At 39.7% G+C, this 16268-nt stretch overlaps 1 protein-coding gene across 2 annotated transcripts in view; it reads right to left on the reverse strand.

Moving 5' to 3' along the window:
- Positions 1 to 16268, reverse strand: part of PEX1 (peroxisome 1) — a 64711-nt gene that overhangs the window by 2453 nt on the left and 45990 nt on the right. Inside the window, exons 2-12 of one of the 2 annotated variants that reach the window (XM_087688123.1) lie at positions 5169 to 5342; positions 4752 to 4847; positions 4194 to 4677; positions 3887 to 3982; positions 3221 to 3763; positions 3042 to 3133; positions 2509 to 2582; positions 2197 to 2419; positions 1955 to 2045; positions 635 to 789; positions 96 to 419 (exon numbers count right to left, since the gene is read on the reverse strand). In XM_087688123.1, coding sequence (XP_087544249.1) covers positions 96 to 419; positions 635 to 789; positions 1955 to 2045; positions 2197 to 2419; positions 2509 to 2582; positions 3042 to 3133; positions 3221 to 3763; positions 3887 to 3982; positions 4194 to 4677; positions 4752 to 4847; positions 5169 to 5342 — 2352 coding nt within the window. Of the gene's footprint in view, positions 1 to 95; positions 420 to 634; positions 790 to 1954; positions 2046 to 2196; positions 2420 to 2508; positions 2583 to 3041; positions 3134 to 3220; positions 3983 to 4193; positions 4678 to 4751; positions 4848 to 5168; positions 5343 to 16268 lie in introns of both variants that reach the window. The other variant, XM_087688122.1, reaches the window with a different exon arrangement.

Here is a 16268-nt window from a genome sequence, read left to right on the forward strand (position 1 = left end):
TTGTAGTGGACAGTAAATCCAAAGTTGCTCAAAAAACTCTTATCAGAATTTCAAAGAGAAGCAAGAAGGAAGATGTTGGCAATCCATCCATATACCTCTTGCAAAACTCGACAAGTATCACTAAGCCCTCCAACATCTTCCCAACTCAACTTGACTTGGTCGGATGGCCTTGCAATGTCCCTCATTGAAACTGGATAAAAGTCTTTAATTGCTTCAGCAAAATCTTCCTCCAAAAGCTCACTCCTGTTCTGACAAGTCAGATTTTTATTTTTCAAAATATTCCGCTCTTCTAACAGCCCGTCAACAATGCTGTTATCATTTTTTATTAAGCCATCATTTTCCGTAGCTGCTGTAGCTTGCTGCAACAAAGGCAGTAGACGACGAGCAGCAACATGGACAGCCCTGTCAACCAACACCTCCTGCCAACATAAAGTCAAGTTGTTAACACCAAGAATGCAAGGAACAAAATAGCAATCTCTCTCAAAAATTACTCTACATACATATAAATGCATATGTCTATATGCATACATATTGCATACAAGTATAAGCATGTATATGTATACACATTCAATCTAGTTTAGTTTATGTTTCCTTGACTGCAAATTATGTAACAAAATATGAGGATGTAACCAACCAAATCAGCTGTATCATAGCCATCACATTTGGAAGCAATTTCAGAAATTATATGCTGCTGGCAGACCAAATTGCGCTCATCAATCTCTTGGTGAAGAATTGCAGCGCGCTCTGAGACTGCTGGGGCTGGCAGTTCCACGTGGAAGTCAAACCTCCCTGCAAAACTAAGCAAGAAGTTAGAGCTAGGAAAGTCAATCTAAGAAGCTATTTATTCTGTACATTAAGAAGATGAGTTAGTCAGACAGATATAAGTCTCTCTTCATATTTGTGCATTAAACACAACATGACTGTTAGGTTCATCAAGCAATCAATAATGGACCATGACCATTTACTCCATTCACAGTAACAGGCTCAGTTAGGCTGCTTTAAGATTGATTTTCTCTGGAAAAGAGAAATTAGTCAGCTTTGTTTGTGTTTCCTTATGCTCCCACTATTCTTTCTTATGCAGACCTAGTGTTGAGCCAGTAAGCAGGCTACGGGGCTTAGACTTTTAATATGAAGACATTGTCATATATATAAATCATGACTCTCGTCAATTACTCTTGATTATTCAGAGAGTCAAATAAACTTGGACTGTGAGGCTTAAGCAAGCAGAACCTAAAAATAGAACCTATGGCAATAATCCATGCAAGTACTAGTTGACTCACTCAATGCAAGATTGGCACCTAAGCAGCAGTCAAAGCTGTTCAAACAGATCAAAAAGGTGCTCCATCAGTCATAGAAAGGCCGACATAGAGATGTCCAAGCAGCCAGATCCAGAAACTATCCAACAAGGCCCCATCTATCAGCAGATAAAAGAACTCAAAAAGGCCAACTGGGCTGTGCATTAGTCAAAATCCAAGCTTCAAGTTCTGGTATCAATGGAAAGGAGCTATGACGGAAAATTCTCCAGTTGGTGGAACTGATGATAATTAATCACGTGGTGAACAATATGGCCTAGTGTGTAAGCTTCTTGTAGTGCATCATATATTACAATTATATAGACTGTGCAGTGTGCATGTGTCCACATAAGAGGTTAATAATCAGATTGAGAGTCACATTGGCTCTGCTCATTGCACCCAACCGAGGAGCCTTTCAATCTTCCAGTCCACTATAAAATGAATTATGTGATCGATTTCCCCAGAAACTTTGGGTCCATACTATAGAGCAGTGATAAGTTCTATCTGACAAAGAGCAGCCTGGTTGTCGCTGGCATGCATTTGAGACTACACAAAACATGTTTGGCATCCAATGCCGATAATGCTCTTTTTATGTATCAGCATGTTTTGATTCTTTCTGAAGAGCTACAGCATATGGGATCTGGCAAAGAGAGAGAAAGAACCTGAAGAGCACAAGGATGGAGGAAGACTAGAAACTGCCTGTGCAACTGCAAGGAATACAACAGCACCACCATGTTGATTTCTCCCACAAGCCTGTTTGATTGAAAGCACAACAAAAAAGGAAGTAAGAGGGCACACATGATAATTTCTCTAAACAATAATTGCATACATGCAAGACTCCCATTGCATGATAGTCTATTTATGGTAATCAAAAGCTATTCCCTGTGTAGAAGTGAACAAGTACCTGGAAAGTATCTAAAAGATCAGAGAGAAATTCAGTAAGGGTAACTGCAGTACTGGATGGTTCATTATCCTGAGAGTTATTGTTTGATGGAATAAGCGCATCCAAGTCATCAAGAATAATTAAGGAAGGGGCATGTCTAAGAGCTTCACAGACAGTATCCTGAAAAGCTGTACGGACAGTTTGAACTTGTTCGCCCCCAAGCTCTCTGCATTTAACCATGATTCTGCAGAAATGCATAAAAACACCCACACAATCGTATGTTAAAAGACATGAAGCTTGCAAGTATAAAAAGAAAATAAGACACGTTCCTACTTGTGAGCAAGAATTGAATGATCTTCCTCAAGTTCCCTTGCTAAAGCCAATGCCAACCGACTTTTTCCAGATGCCTGAAATTGTAAAAGGAGTTAAGCTGGTCAACATCTTCAACAATGTCAAATTTGACTGGTAAGTCTATTGCTATACCAAACCAGTCTCAACCATACGTGTTAACAGCCATGTGGTTCACATACGAAGAAGGGCAAAGCCAAGAACCATAAAGAAAATCCCATGAAGTATAAGTAAAAGAAATTCCTCTTAAAGCTTTAAGCACACAATCTTATTGCATGTTAAAAGTTCATTAACCAACAATTGTTTCTAAAGTACCAAGAATGAAACAAATGATTATTTATAACTTTGCCTAAATTACAACCTTTTTGTTCTTTATAACTTTGCATAGGTGTGTAAGAATATCAACTACCTAGCCGTTAATAAATGAGGGGTCCGAGTAAAAGAGATGGGTAAACAAGGGATTTTGATTGAAATCCATCATAAAAGAGCTCAAAGCTAAAATAAGATTTAAAGCTTACCGCAGGTCCATGAAGAAGCACATAACCAGGAGAAGCAAGACCCATCTTCTGGCGTTTCTCTTGTGCTTCTGCGGACAGAAGTACCTGCAACCCTTGAATGGTTGAAATTTAAAATCAGATTAAAAATGAACATCATAAACGAATAAGAGATTTTAGAAACAACAAACAGTATTCCATACTTTTGAGAGCCTGCAATGCAGGTCCTTTTAGCCATTTTAGCGAATCTAAAGATGGAACCATGTTCTCGTCTGAATGTTTTTTGAATGAACTAGCAATCTGACGAGGTTCCCCAATAATTACATCCAGACACTTTCTGGGGATATCTTCTCCATTTACACCATCTTTATCCATCAACTCTTTATCGAGTAAGAACAGACCCTCCAAGGATTTTGGACTTTCAGCCATGGAGGCTTGCAAATCAGCTCTCTGAGAAGGTTCCTGCCTTTGTAACGATATGAGAAAAGGTAAGACTCTGAAATTCTCTTTCTTCAGTTTCTTGCTACTTTTGGGTAAAGAACCCTGATTGTAGTTGTTGCTGAAGAGGAACATGTCTTTTGTAGGACATATGCAAAACTGCATAACTGTTTCTTTTGAGATTGGTATACTACTGCAATGCCCACTTGAACACTCTGAAACAGCAGCCAGTTGAGCAGTCGCCCAAATTTTGAAAAGGATGTATGCTTTTACGCTTTCTGAGAGTTTTCCCATTCCTTTAGATACATCTGTAAGAGAAGCTGCAATTGATAGGAGCTGCTGGTGCTTCCCTGTTTCTTGTATGTTGCTTCCAAGATAAGATGTGTCTTCTTTAACTTCATTTTTTATATGATTATTAAAATTGGAATCACCTGACACAGCTTCTTCAACCTTGAAATCGAGTGGTGACAATATAACACATGGATAAAGTGGACATGGTGTTTCAGTAACACTCCTGACCTCAATATCTGTACAAAAAGGACGACATTAGCAAAACCTTTCAGATGTTCTTCTGCAACAAAACAAGTTTAGGAAATGGATTATCTATTCACACAATAAAATTGGATTCCAAATCCGAAAGTCATTTACTATACAAATCTTTATGTTTGTCATCTGGAGGAGATAACATCATAACGAAATGTTAAATTTCTTGGTAATCTGTTTAAATGGAACACTCACAAGAATGAATTGCAGCTCCTATCAAAAGTCGTAGTGTACTTGCAATCATTGCATGTCCTCTTGTCACTTTGCTGCAATATACAAGGCGAAGCACAATCTGCCTTTTCTGATCATCCATCTTTCCAGCTGGTTTGGCACTGGATTTCTGATTTTGTTTCTTTTCAGAATCTGCCTTTTGTTTAGCTCCTTGCCCACCATCTGAAGTTGTTATGACGACAAGCTGCCCATCAATGAAACAAATATTCCTTGCAGTTTCTGGGAACACAAAAATGGATGTGGTGGGGATGATTGAAAATAGGCACTCTTCAGTATCAACTGTTTGTGCAAGAGACATTTCAATGTCCTGGACACGTAACCATGCTTTTACAGTTGATGACTCAATAGAAGAAGCATTTCCATTAGCTTTAGTCCTTGAAGGTCTTTGTGGAACCTTTTTACGGGGTTTGGGTGCAACAATAAGCTCTGCCCCTGGTACTAGACGCACCTGTAGTACATATTATGATTCATCCCAAAATGATGGCGTGAATTTTATCGAATGAATAAATTAAAAATGCATACCACTTGCTTTGGTAAGGTTGAAATGACATGAAGAGTAAGGACATTTTCACCCTGAACCCGTATGGGAAAGAGTTGACCTGAACACAACACACCAACCTGTTTGCATTCTTTATAGTGTTAGCATGCTGCCTCATTTTTTCACATAGCATGCAAAATCAGTACATTCAAAATAATAACTGAAAGGATGTTGTTGGAATCATCCATGTCTTATGGGTAAACTAGCGTTCTGGCACCAAAATATCCTAAAGAGTTTTTGTAAAGCTAGAAGCAGAAATAAGTGGACTTGCCAGTAAAAAGCACAAATAACAGAAACCACAGCCATGTGCCAACAGCCCTACTAAAAGAACTTATTTTCCGAATGCTAATGTGGGGAATATCACACTGAATAACATATGCAGGTTACTCACAAACCCATACCTGACTCAAGATATGATCTTCAACAAACCCTGCATTGAGTTCCAGTATTTCCCAATCATCCTCTGTTGCTGGCTCAAGGACCACTGTCTTTGCATGAGCCACATGTGTTTGTGCCTTTACAAAAACTCGAGCACCATCTGGCAGCCCAATGCACTCTGCTAGTTTCTTCGACACCTGCAGCAAAAACAAAGATCATTAAAACATGAATGACTAGAAAGTTTCAGGAGTGCTAAAAGGAGAGCAGACTTGCTGCAAAGTTGAAATTTTGCAACATGCTAACAAGCTTATGTAGCTACTTAGTAAAAGACAGCCAAAGTTTACAATATATGCCACCTAATTGTCATATTTTGGAGAATAAAGAGCTTTCTCTCTCGTTGCTGTTTCCAAGCATTATTGGAGCTCTTGTTCCCATACTGCAGTCTTGTCACTTGCAGTGATGTAAGTCTTATCCTGTACTTTCATGACAAGATCTTACATTTACTTCATAAACCCTCAGGTCTTTTGCTCAATTGGTTTTTGTTTTTACCTTTTCTTTTTCTCTCTCACCCAAAACACCTCTAACCACAATGCACAATTTGTGATGGAAATCATGAAACACACTCATGGATACCCTGTGTACCAGCTCTTGATATTTACAATGGCAGTGCGTGGCACCTGAATTTCTCACAATCCCTTCTCTACTGAAGTGCCCTTCTACATTAGAAAGCGTGAAAACTCGGACCATGTGACATCATGAACTGGATGCTGCGAAGAATTTGGAAGATCCATGGGCAATGGCCCAATTCGCAAGCCATCTGTCAAGGTTTGCTCTAAAGAGGCTTGCAATTGTGGACATGAGAATTCTACATCCAAGGCACACACCTGGTCCTCTTGATGACACTTTTCCATGGCTTGCACAACCAAGTCATGGTAGTCCCCTCCACAAAGGCTAAGAAAACCCTTTTGACAAGCCATCATAGCATATATACCAATACAAGAGATGCAACTCCCATTTATATTATGGTGAACTTTGCATTCCCTACAAGCAATCTAATTACAACCCAAGAAATCCATCTGAAGGGCAATCTCTGTTTGGACAAGAGAAATGCTTCAACACCTCTTGTCCCATGACATCTCCACACTGCTGGTCCATTGATAGTTGTGGTGCCAGCAGGCTAAAAAGACATATCACAGACCGAATATCTCAATTGATGTTCTCGGACCAGGTAACCCTCTGTCCCAAACCAAAACCATGTGAGGGCACAACCACAGCTGACAATCTAGTTGTGTGTCATCGTCCCAATAACTACAAAAATGATGAGTTACTAACACTTCCTTGAACTAACCCATCTAGCTCCACGTGCTTGCTACTCCAAGATAGATGCATTTTTTACTGCACATGGATTCCCAAACAGTCCAACTGAAGCCACCCTCTACGTCAAGAAGCAAGAGAGGAATTTGATTATCATCATTCTTTATGTATATGATATGCTACCCACGGACCAAATGACTTTTGGTGATTGATTCACTCCTTGTACATCATCACATTGGCATTGCAAGGGGAAGTTAAAATTGGTCAATCATAGGCGGTGTCCAATGTTTTAGAGTGTGGTGTGGACACAACTATGTAAATAAGCTGTGTCAATACTTCTAGAGTTAGTTTCGCTCCATTTGAGTTAGGGATACGTCTGACTAACTTTAGACCTATTGTACTTATGAAAAAATGCTCTAAGGTGTGGGCAGCAAAGAAACGGCTCCTAAAACCTACAAAAACAAGATTGAGAGAGAGTGGTGGGCTGCATGGCAATTTATAGGAAGTTTGGGACACCCAAATTAGGGTTTGGCATGTGGGACATAGTAACTCTCTAGGATCGCGTTTCTTTTTAAAATAATAAGATTTCTTCATTAATAAAGCGTGTTTTGAGGTTATTTAAGTCTAGCTAATGCAGTTGTAGCTCAAAACCTCCTCTCAAGCCCAAAACTGAGCTATGAGAAATAAACCCTTGTATTTTTCCTTTACCCCAATGTGTCCCATCCCAAAGCAACTATATCGGGCAAAAGCTATACATCAACTACCCCAGTGACCTAATTGATTATAGAGGCAATGGTTATCTTACCAAGGGGGCCTAATTGATCACCCCAAAGATACTCGTCGGCTACCCAAGGGCCTACCAAGTCTTGCAAAGGCGGATGGAATTAACAATGGACTTTTTTTTTAGGTTTTGTTTTAGTTTGTCTTAAGATGATTTAGCATTAAGTCAGGATTTGAAATCAATGTTCATCCCATTGAGTCACTGTGCCCTAAAGCACGGGAAACAAGGATGGATAGCCCCACTACCTTCATAAAACAGGTAGAACAATCCCACACACTACTAGGATAAGTACCTAGGGATTCCTAAGGATGGGTGTATGTGTGACAATCGTATGGAGAATATGCGGAGAGAGCAGCAAGAAGATGTGGAAGCAAGCAAGACAAGCAAAGCCACTATGCAATCATAAGAAACAAACCTACCTTTGGAGACTATCATGTGCAATTACACAAGTATGGTGGATCTAGAGTCGACCACTCGAAGGGTGACCAAAAAAGGATAAATGCGTACAAATGCATATTTACATGAACAAAATATCAATGTATGGAGTAATGTAAAGGAAGATACAAGTTTTCACGCTCATGCAGAATATGATGCAACAATATCACTTGGACAATGCTCTCGCAAGGGAATTATTCACTTATCCAAACACTCTTTTATAATCATGTTATCCTACCATAATGTACAATATAAAGTAAATAAATGTTTGAGAGTGAAACTGTAAGCATCATCACTGTCACTATCAAGAGAAAGAAATCGCCTCCTCTCATACTAGGAGGAAAAGCAAGAGAAAAGCACCCTCTCCTTGTCAATCTAAAGAAATAGAGGAGGATATACCCAAGCCGATTCGAGCTAGAAGATACTATAGAATTGGCTTGTTGGCTACCTTAAAATATCTACAAAATTGTAATTAGAAGACACAAACTCTAGGCAAATAGTGTCTAGCTCAATCTACTCTCTAGTGAAGTGAAAATAAATCGCCACATGACATGTCCGAGGGGTAATGATCGAACTGCCTACAAGGGCAATGACACTCTGGTTGTTACAGTAGACAACTATGGGCATCTCACAAGGAAATTGAAGTGCAGCCAACAAGTTCCTCAAGTAGATGGCCTCAATGGTACCATCGAAGAGAGTCCGATACTCTGCCTCGCCATGGAAGCCTCTGCCATCTCCTACTTACGGCTAGCCCAAGAGATGGGTGTCATACCCAAGGTTTAGAGGTAGCCACCATGAGAATACTACATGTCAAGATCTCCTACCCCGTCAAAATCAGTGCATCCTTGTAAGCATAAACCATTACTATAAGTTACTTCATAATTATATGTGCACCTTAAATCTTAACACATTAAGACAAGCAATCCAATGAGATATTCTAGGTGTATTAAAATACTAACTAAGCAAACTAACTCAGTATGCAAGATCTGGCTTGGTATGAATCAACCAAAGTAATTTCCCTATAACAGAACATTAGATATGAACATCAAAAGGCTGACCCGAGGTATCCTTATACAAATGGACAGATGAGATATTCTAGATGTATTAAAATACTAACTAAGCAAACTAACTGAGTACGCAAGATCTGACCTAGTATGAATTAACCAAAGTAATTTCCCTACAATAAAACAATAGATAAGAGCATTAAAAGACTGACCCAAGGTATCATTATATAAATGGATAGTGGGATCAACAGACGTGGCTACTGGCATGTCTGATCAGTGCAATATTGTTCTACCAACTGTAGGGTGTAACTTTGATATGACAGAAAGATATTTCTCTCCGATCAAACAATCTCCATCCCCAAGAAACAAAACAACAAACCTAAGTCGGTCATCTCGAATGTAATGCAAAGCATTGCCTTGATTTCTACAATAGCTGCAAAATCTGAGCTAGTGAGGAGTATATCATCAACGTACAGTAGGATATAGTTGACCCCCGTGCTTGTGATGCACACATATAGATTTGAATCATAGGGAGTAGAATGATATCCATAAGTTCATAAAAACTCGTCCATCCAAGACCTCAGCACTTGCTTCAACCAATATAAACTTTCCACAAGCAAAATACCTTGTCGTTCCGATAAGTGGAAGAAAAGCCGAGAGTGTTTGAGGTAAAGGTCCCTGTGTCTAGCTGCCCATATATTCATTACACTAACAGTACTCCTGCACCTATACACTGCAAGTGGCGGGTGTCTATCACTGTCGCTTCATTTTTTATTCTTTCAATGACATTTGAATAAGGAAAGACCGGTCACACATTGTGACTGTTAGAGTTTTCACATATGCTCTCTCTCTCTCTCTCTCTCTCTCTCTCTCTCTCTCTCTCTCTCTCTCTCGCTTCAACCACTATAGCTCTTGCTTTGCTCTTGCCTCCAGTTGTGTGCTTCCACTTAGGCTCTACCTTTCAATTGGTATCAGAGCCAACCATTCCAGAGCTTCTTCATCCTTTGCTTCAACTCAAATTCAAAGCTTTAACTCAAGATTTTATGGCAGCCATTGTTTCTTCCTCTCGAGGTACGCATTGGGTCTTTCGTTTTTTCGACTTGTTTCAGCTTGCTCCATGCTTGTTAAGGAGCTTTCCAAGACTTAGCTGAGCCTTGTTAAGTGCTTATTGAGCTGAGGAGCAACCATTTTATTCATTTTGAGTGGATACAGAGCTTCTTATAGGAGTCATGGAAAGCTATAGCAACTTGACAACACTATCGTATTTTGGCCATAACTTTCACATATGGTATCGAATTTAGGCGTTTTATAACTGGAAACAAGGATCACAATGAGAGCTACAAATCTGGGCACTCACAAAGTTGATTCTATGTAGTTTTCTGTTCTCTCTTTCACACAAAACAGGATAGTTCTAGTTTGGATAGCAAACAATAAATTCCATAATACATGTTTGATGCTTCACCGATACTATTTTGGTGCCCAAATGGTATGGTTATTCTTTTGGGATTGATTTAAGCTTGAAATAGCTCAGATTTCACTATCATTTCAGTGTTGTAATAACAGGATAGTAAGTATTTATCAATGAAAAGCTTATGCCTAATGCTCATTGATACTTTACAGAATACTCAATGGAAGTACCGCTACTTTGGTTATTGTGTACACTTCCTGATATCCTATGGCATGACTTTGAGCTAAGATTTAGGCTCTGTTACATTGATCTTGACTATGGTTACATGCCTTGGTTACTTCAATGGCTTAAATAATTACTGGCTTAAAGAACCTATTAGGTTTTATGCTCTTGGCTTATGCTTCATGTATCTTGGATACTTTAATGTCATATACTTGATATTTTGAGCTTGCATTGCTCATTTGACATTCGATTTTATTCTAATGGGAGTTACCTCTGCTACTTTGGATATTACATAGAACTTTGAATTTATGCATTTAAGCTTAAGCTTACTTTCACCGAGACCGTGGAACACTTTATGTACATGCTCTCTTGATATGTATTGGATGCAATTACCCTACAATGGGCTGATTTTATCATGTCTATCACTGTGTTGTCGATGATATTTATATGCTTTGGGTTATGTATTGAGCTTTGCTCAATTGATTATGAATTTGGCAACTCTCCTCTCTTTACCCTAAGATCTCCTATGTGCATGATGTCTATACCTACCACTTGTATGGTCACTAACACACTACAATTGTGACAGCTCTCAGTGCTGGTTGTTCCTAGTTTTTCTTTCTTCATTGCTCACAGGTAGTCTAACCAACCTTCCTTCCGTGGATGGATGGTAAATCCTTGATTACAACTTAATTACAGCAACAAACAATTAATGCAAATCTGAAAATACAAATTTACCTACTGATCTTGGACAATGCACACCCGATTGGCCCCAAAATTGGCGCCCCTTTTGGTATTTCTTTAGCTTTATTGAAAAAGAAGTTAATTTGCAATGGGATTCTCCCGATCCCCTTCGCAATCGAAACTCCCCTTGCTATTCAAAGTGACCAGCAAGTCTTCAATCTATTTTGCCCCTTGATTCAGGCACTTAATTGGCCTTAACCCACTTCATAGATGATGGAAATGCCCCAAATTCAATGGCTAGTTAGTCCTCCACCTGAATTTAGCTGAATTTCACCTTGAGCCCTGAAAAGTCCAAGTCTTGGAGCTTCCAATTTCTCGCACACTTCCTGAGGCTGCTTCTAAACCCTAATTTCTGCTATAAATTAGGGTTTACAGCAGAGAAATTTGCAATTTCTCAACCTCCAAGGATCCAAATGTTGAGATCTTCAAATCAAGGTTGTAAAATGGCTCGGAGATGAGAGAGAAAGCTGTAGAGAGAAAATTCAGAGTTTTGTCGCAAAGAATGACTGAAAATCAGTCAAATGCAGCCATTGCCCTACCACAACAACTTGTAGATGCAAAGAACTGAAGAAAATCAGTCATTTACTGTTGTTGCCCTATCTCAACAGCCTATAAAGGCTATCACCTGCTATTGATTGGTCTTCTCCTGCCCCTAGTTGCCTCAGAAGATTCTCCAATGGCTGCAAATCAAACCAGTAGCGTCTCCTCTCTCTCTCTTGCAGGTTGAATACACTAACAATGCCTCTCCCTAGCCTCCAAAGACGTTTTTCAGTCTTGCATGGGCATTTTTGACAAGTAGCAGCCCTTCCCAAATGGTTTTTCCAGTATTATCCATATTTAAATATTAATTTTCAGTTTTTAAATACTGAAAATTAATCTATTAATTATTTCAGTGCCCTGAAAAATAATCTGACTGGCCGATAATTAAATTGGCTATGCATCTTCTACTCCCGAGTGTCTCTGCACCATCTTTGACCATCAAATTGGCATCAGGTACCATTAAACGCTACTTCTCTAGTGTCACCCACTGACACTTATGGCCAAATGAATGACCTGGGCCAACAACTGGCACCACATACTACCAAGTACCTGTGCGGCATAACTTATAGCAACTTTTGCCTTTGACATCCTGTGATTTCCTCGGGTCTCGTGCTCGTAAATTTACTTTAACCCTAGTTGCACCTCACAACTGCAACATTTACTTCATCATGTGATTAAAAATTAATCCACACGTTAAGTGAGGTTTAAAAAATACATGTCCTCATGACAGGTGGTTATTGACATACTACTGCAGTTTATTACAGCAGCCTGTCATTTCAGCTTTATGCATTCTATCTAAGGGCAGTCACTTGGATTTGACAATTACTTTATTATAGTTTATGGATAGCTTACCATTTTGGTAGTTTCTCTTGCTCAACCCTTGATTTGGTTGTGATTTGGGTGCTATTTTTCTATCATTTACAATAACCTGTTTGTCTTGGATTGTGCTTTCATCTCTTGCATTATGGCTGATGGGTCGAATAACAATGCTATCTTTAACATTGAGAAGTTGGATGGCACAAATTACAGCTATTAAAAGGCACAAATATGACAAGTTCTAGTGCAGAAATTGCATATTAAGCCATTGAGACATAAGGGTATAAAGCTCAAACGCTTTGATACAAAGGATTGAGCTAAACTAGATGAGTTATGTAAATCTACAATCATTTTGTCAATTTCTAAGTAGGTCTACTATAATGTTATCTCTGACGGACAAACTGCCTAGTAATTATGGGATAAGATTCACAATGTCTATAATAGCAAAGCCCTACCTCTCAAATGTATTAGTTGAAGCAACTCATGGACCTTTGTATAAAAAAGGGGACCTCCATGTCTGCCCACTTAAATGAGCTTCATTCTATTTTTAACCACTTGTCTTCGCAAGGAATTAAATTTAAGGATAGTCTTCCTCCCTTGTTCTTGCTAGTTACATTGCCTAAGTCATGGGACACATTTCATATTGCTATGTGTGCAAATATTGTGAGAGTGCACAACGAAAGAGAAACGTAACACAAAGAGAAACACAGAGAGAGAGAGAGAGAGAGAGAGAGAGGAAGCAGAAAATGAGGGAAGAATACTACACTAATTGAAGAAGAATGTTGATATAATGATGATGGAGTGTTCAGTCCCTGCATGCAACTCACAACATCAGTGAGGGCACCAGATCATGCTAATAATAGCAGCACTGAAGACAAAGGAAAATGAGAAAGTCGGAGTGTATACTAGCCAAGGAAGAAGAAAAATGATGATATATGAATGACTGCCAAGTAGGGAATGGCTATAAATAGCCACAAAACCCCTAAACTGACCTATTAAATCTCGAAATGCTATAAATGTTGGCCGACCAACATTTAATACTGATCCTAGCATAATAAATACCTAGAAAATGCCAAATGGCTACCAAAAAATTCAACTAGCAAGGACAATGTCTGTGTAAACGCCCCGAACAACGTAGTATGCTTAACAATTATGATATTCGCTTGTTTTCGAGATTTAATATAAAAGAGAATGAACACTTAAAGCTCAAAATGAAAATTACTCACAAAATTACAGCCATGAAAATGTAAGAGTAATGGAGACAAGATTGAGAGTTGAAGATTGGCAACCCCTCCCTCCCCCCTCCCCCCCGAAGGAATGTATTTCTACTCAACCCAAGTCCCTTAGGGAAGAGCTCAATTACAATCAACCTGAGAGTGAGGAGAAGTAATTCTCACTCTCACAAGATCATGCAAAGATGTATAAACACACATGCATTATCTATTATGCAATGATAAGAACTGATTTCTTTACAGTATGAGAGAAAAAAGAGGGGAAATCAGCCTTTCTCCATCGTTGATCAGCAGTACATGGATAGGGCTTGCTTCTTGTTGCTAAAATGGAAGAAAGAGCTCGAGAAGGAGGTGTTGTAATGAATTCACAGGCTTGTTATCCTATAAAACTGCAGTGATAGAAGAGGGAATATGGAGGAATTTAATAATGGAGAAGTGGGGGATGATGATGGGGATAGATGGGGCTAGTTTCTGGCTATCTGTGGGTGCTGTACATGAGTTTACAGCAAAGAAAAATGATGCTAAATGAAGAAAAACGAGCTCTTATTTATAGGAGAGGGAAGAGCTAGTACAAAAGGAGAAAGTGGAGTAGCACAAGACAAGTGTCCAGCCACATGTTATGAGATGTGACTAGTGGTGGGACACTTGGTAACTTGTGTGACAAGTGTCTTGACACTTGTCTCTTCTCTATGGCCTTCCTTTTTGGGCTAAATACTGTCAAGAATAGAAACAACCAAATTTAGTAAGCACAGTCAGAGTACAGAATTCACTATTTTTAGAATGGCATCCCTATTTTTTAGAACTAGCATTTTTAGGCTAATTCGAGGCTCCTAAAATTTAGGGACCTCCTAAAATTTAGGGACCCCCCAATATGGGTGTCATATGAAAACTTTTTCCGTTTACATCGCAAAAACGGTATCAGAATCTTCATGTGACTTTCCTATGCAAAGAAATGTGCATTTCAACCTTTCAGCCCACACATGCACATTGTGCATTTCATGATCGTGCCATCTTGTCGATTGTAACTGTCTGTTCTGGCGGATCTAGCCCACACTTCAAGGCATCAATCCTTTCTGTGTGCGAGTCTAACCCTGATATGTGTGAGCTCTGGTCACAGGTGCCCAATCGGGCCATATAGGTGGAAGTGTAAACTATCTTTTCTCTAACCCACCGCGTGGGTCCACCATAACCTGTGACCACTCATCAGTGCCCAGCTCCAATGCACTTTTCTTTATATCTAATTAGTGCAAAGGAAACAAATTTAATAAATCATTATATAGACAAATTAATGAAAAAGGATACAAATTTTGTTTCTATAGAGTTGTGACAGTCTGGCAAATGTGGACGACCTAGGAAATGTAAAAATTGCTCATGGGAAACACATTGGAACCTGACAAACAAAAGAAATGCACCCAGATAGCCACTCTCGAATGAATAGCCTCCCCCATCAAAACACATGACAGTAGACCTGTCTAAGCTCCAAAAGTCCTCATCTAACTCAGATTGAGACTCATAGGCAAGAGATGACAAGGCATGACAAACATGACTACTAATGCCCTCTCTCAAATCCTACATGTGGTGGAAGGCCAAGGAAGAAACGGATCCTAGGGTGGCAAGAGAAATGCCAATGTCGAGGAAGTCCATCAATGAAGACTGTTGATCAAAAAGCTCCTCACGATCCTAGGAAGTCCCCCTATAAAACACTAGGGGCCACGAAATCCACAGCCGCATCACCGAGATCATCCCTCTTTGAAAAGGATAGGGGGTACAAGGGAACCACTCCAGGAGTGGGGGATGGAGAGGAACCTATGAAAAAGATGGTGCACGAGCACGAACAAGTGCAGCAATAGACAACTGCCTCGGAGGACTCTACATAAGAGAAGGGGAATGGAGCCTATAAAGCCCACTCTCCTGCCAACCTGTCGTGATAACAACCCGTGTTGAACAATCCTCTATACAAACTGCCTACTCGGTGAAGACAAACCGGGCGTCAAGCCTAGTAAGGCCATAAACTGAGAGGAATGGAAAGCCCAAGTTCGAAACATAAAGGGCCTGTGAAAGGGAGCTCGACGCACATTCAAGAAATAAAGGCAAATTGCCAATACCACAAATAGGCACCAAAACAATGTCACCAATAGTGACAGAACCCTCAAAAGGGCATAGATCTTGCAACAAATCACCTCCTGGAGTCATATGACTAAAAGCTCCAATATCAACCAGCCAAGGCCTCTCAAAAGATGAGGCAACCATTGAAGAAGGATCCTTCAACTGAAGGATATGAAGGAACACTAACTCATGGATAACTATTGGAGTAGAGGTAGAAGGCACTAACGTTTTAGCTCCATCCTTTACACTCGGACCAAGGTGAGGGTACTTCCAACGTTTCTCCTCTAGATGTGTCTCCTTCCCAAAGTATGGCATTTAGGCTTCTCTGAGTCAAAGTCAAAGCCTGAAAAACTATCCAGTCCTTTAGCCTTTAACTTCCCTTTCTTCTTCTTCCCCCCTCCTAAACCTATAGCAAAAGCTTTGGTGGAGGTGGATCCACTAGCTACCTCTTTGGCATGCTCATCATGCTCCAAAATAAGTGAGACAAGATCCTCCCATAGAAGCTTCCTCAAGGGTCCTCAATG

Source organism: Lygodium microphyllum, chromosome 11 (genome assembly GCF_053477565.2).
Source record: "Lygodium microphyllum isolate KBCC chromosome 11, Lygodium_microphyllum_v1.1.10, whole genome shotgun sequence".
Lineage (NCBI taxonomy): Eukaryota > Viridiplantae > Streptophyta > Polypodiopsida > Schizaeales > Lygodiaceae > Lygodium > Lygodium microphyllum.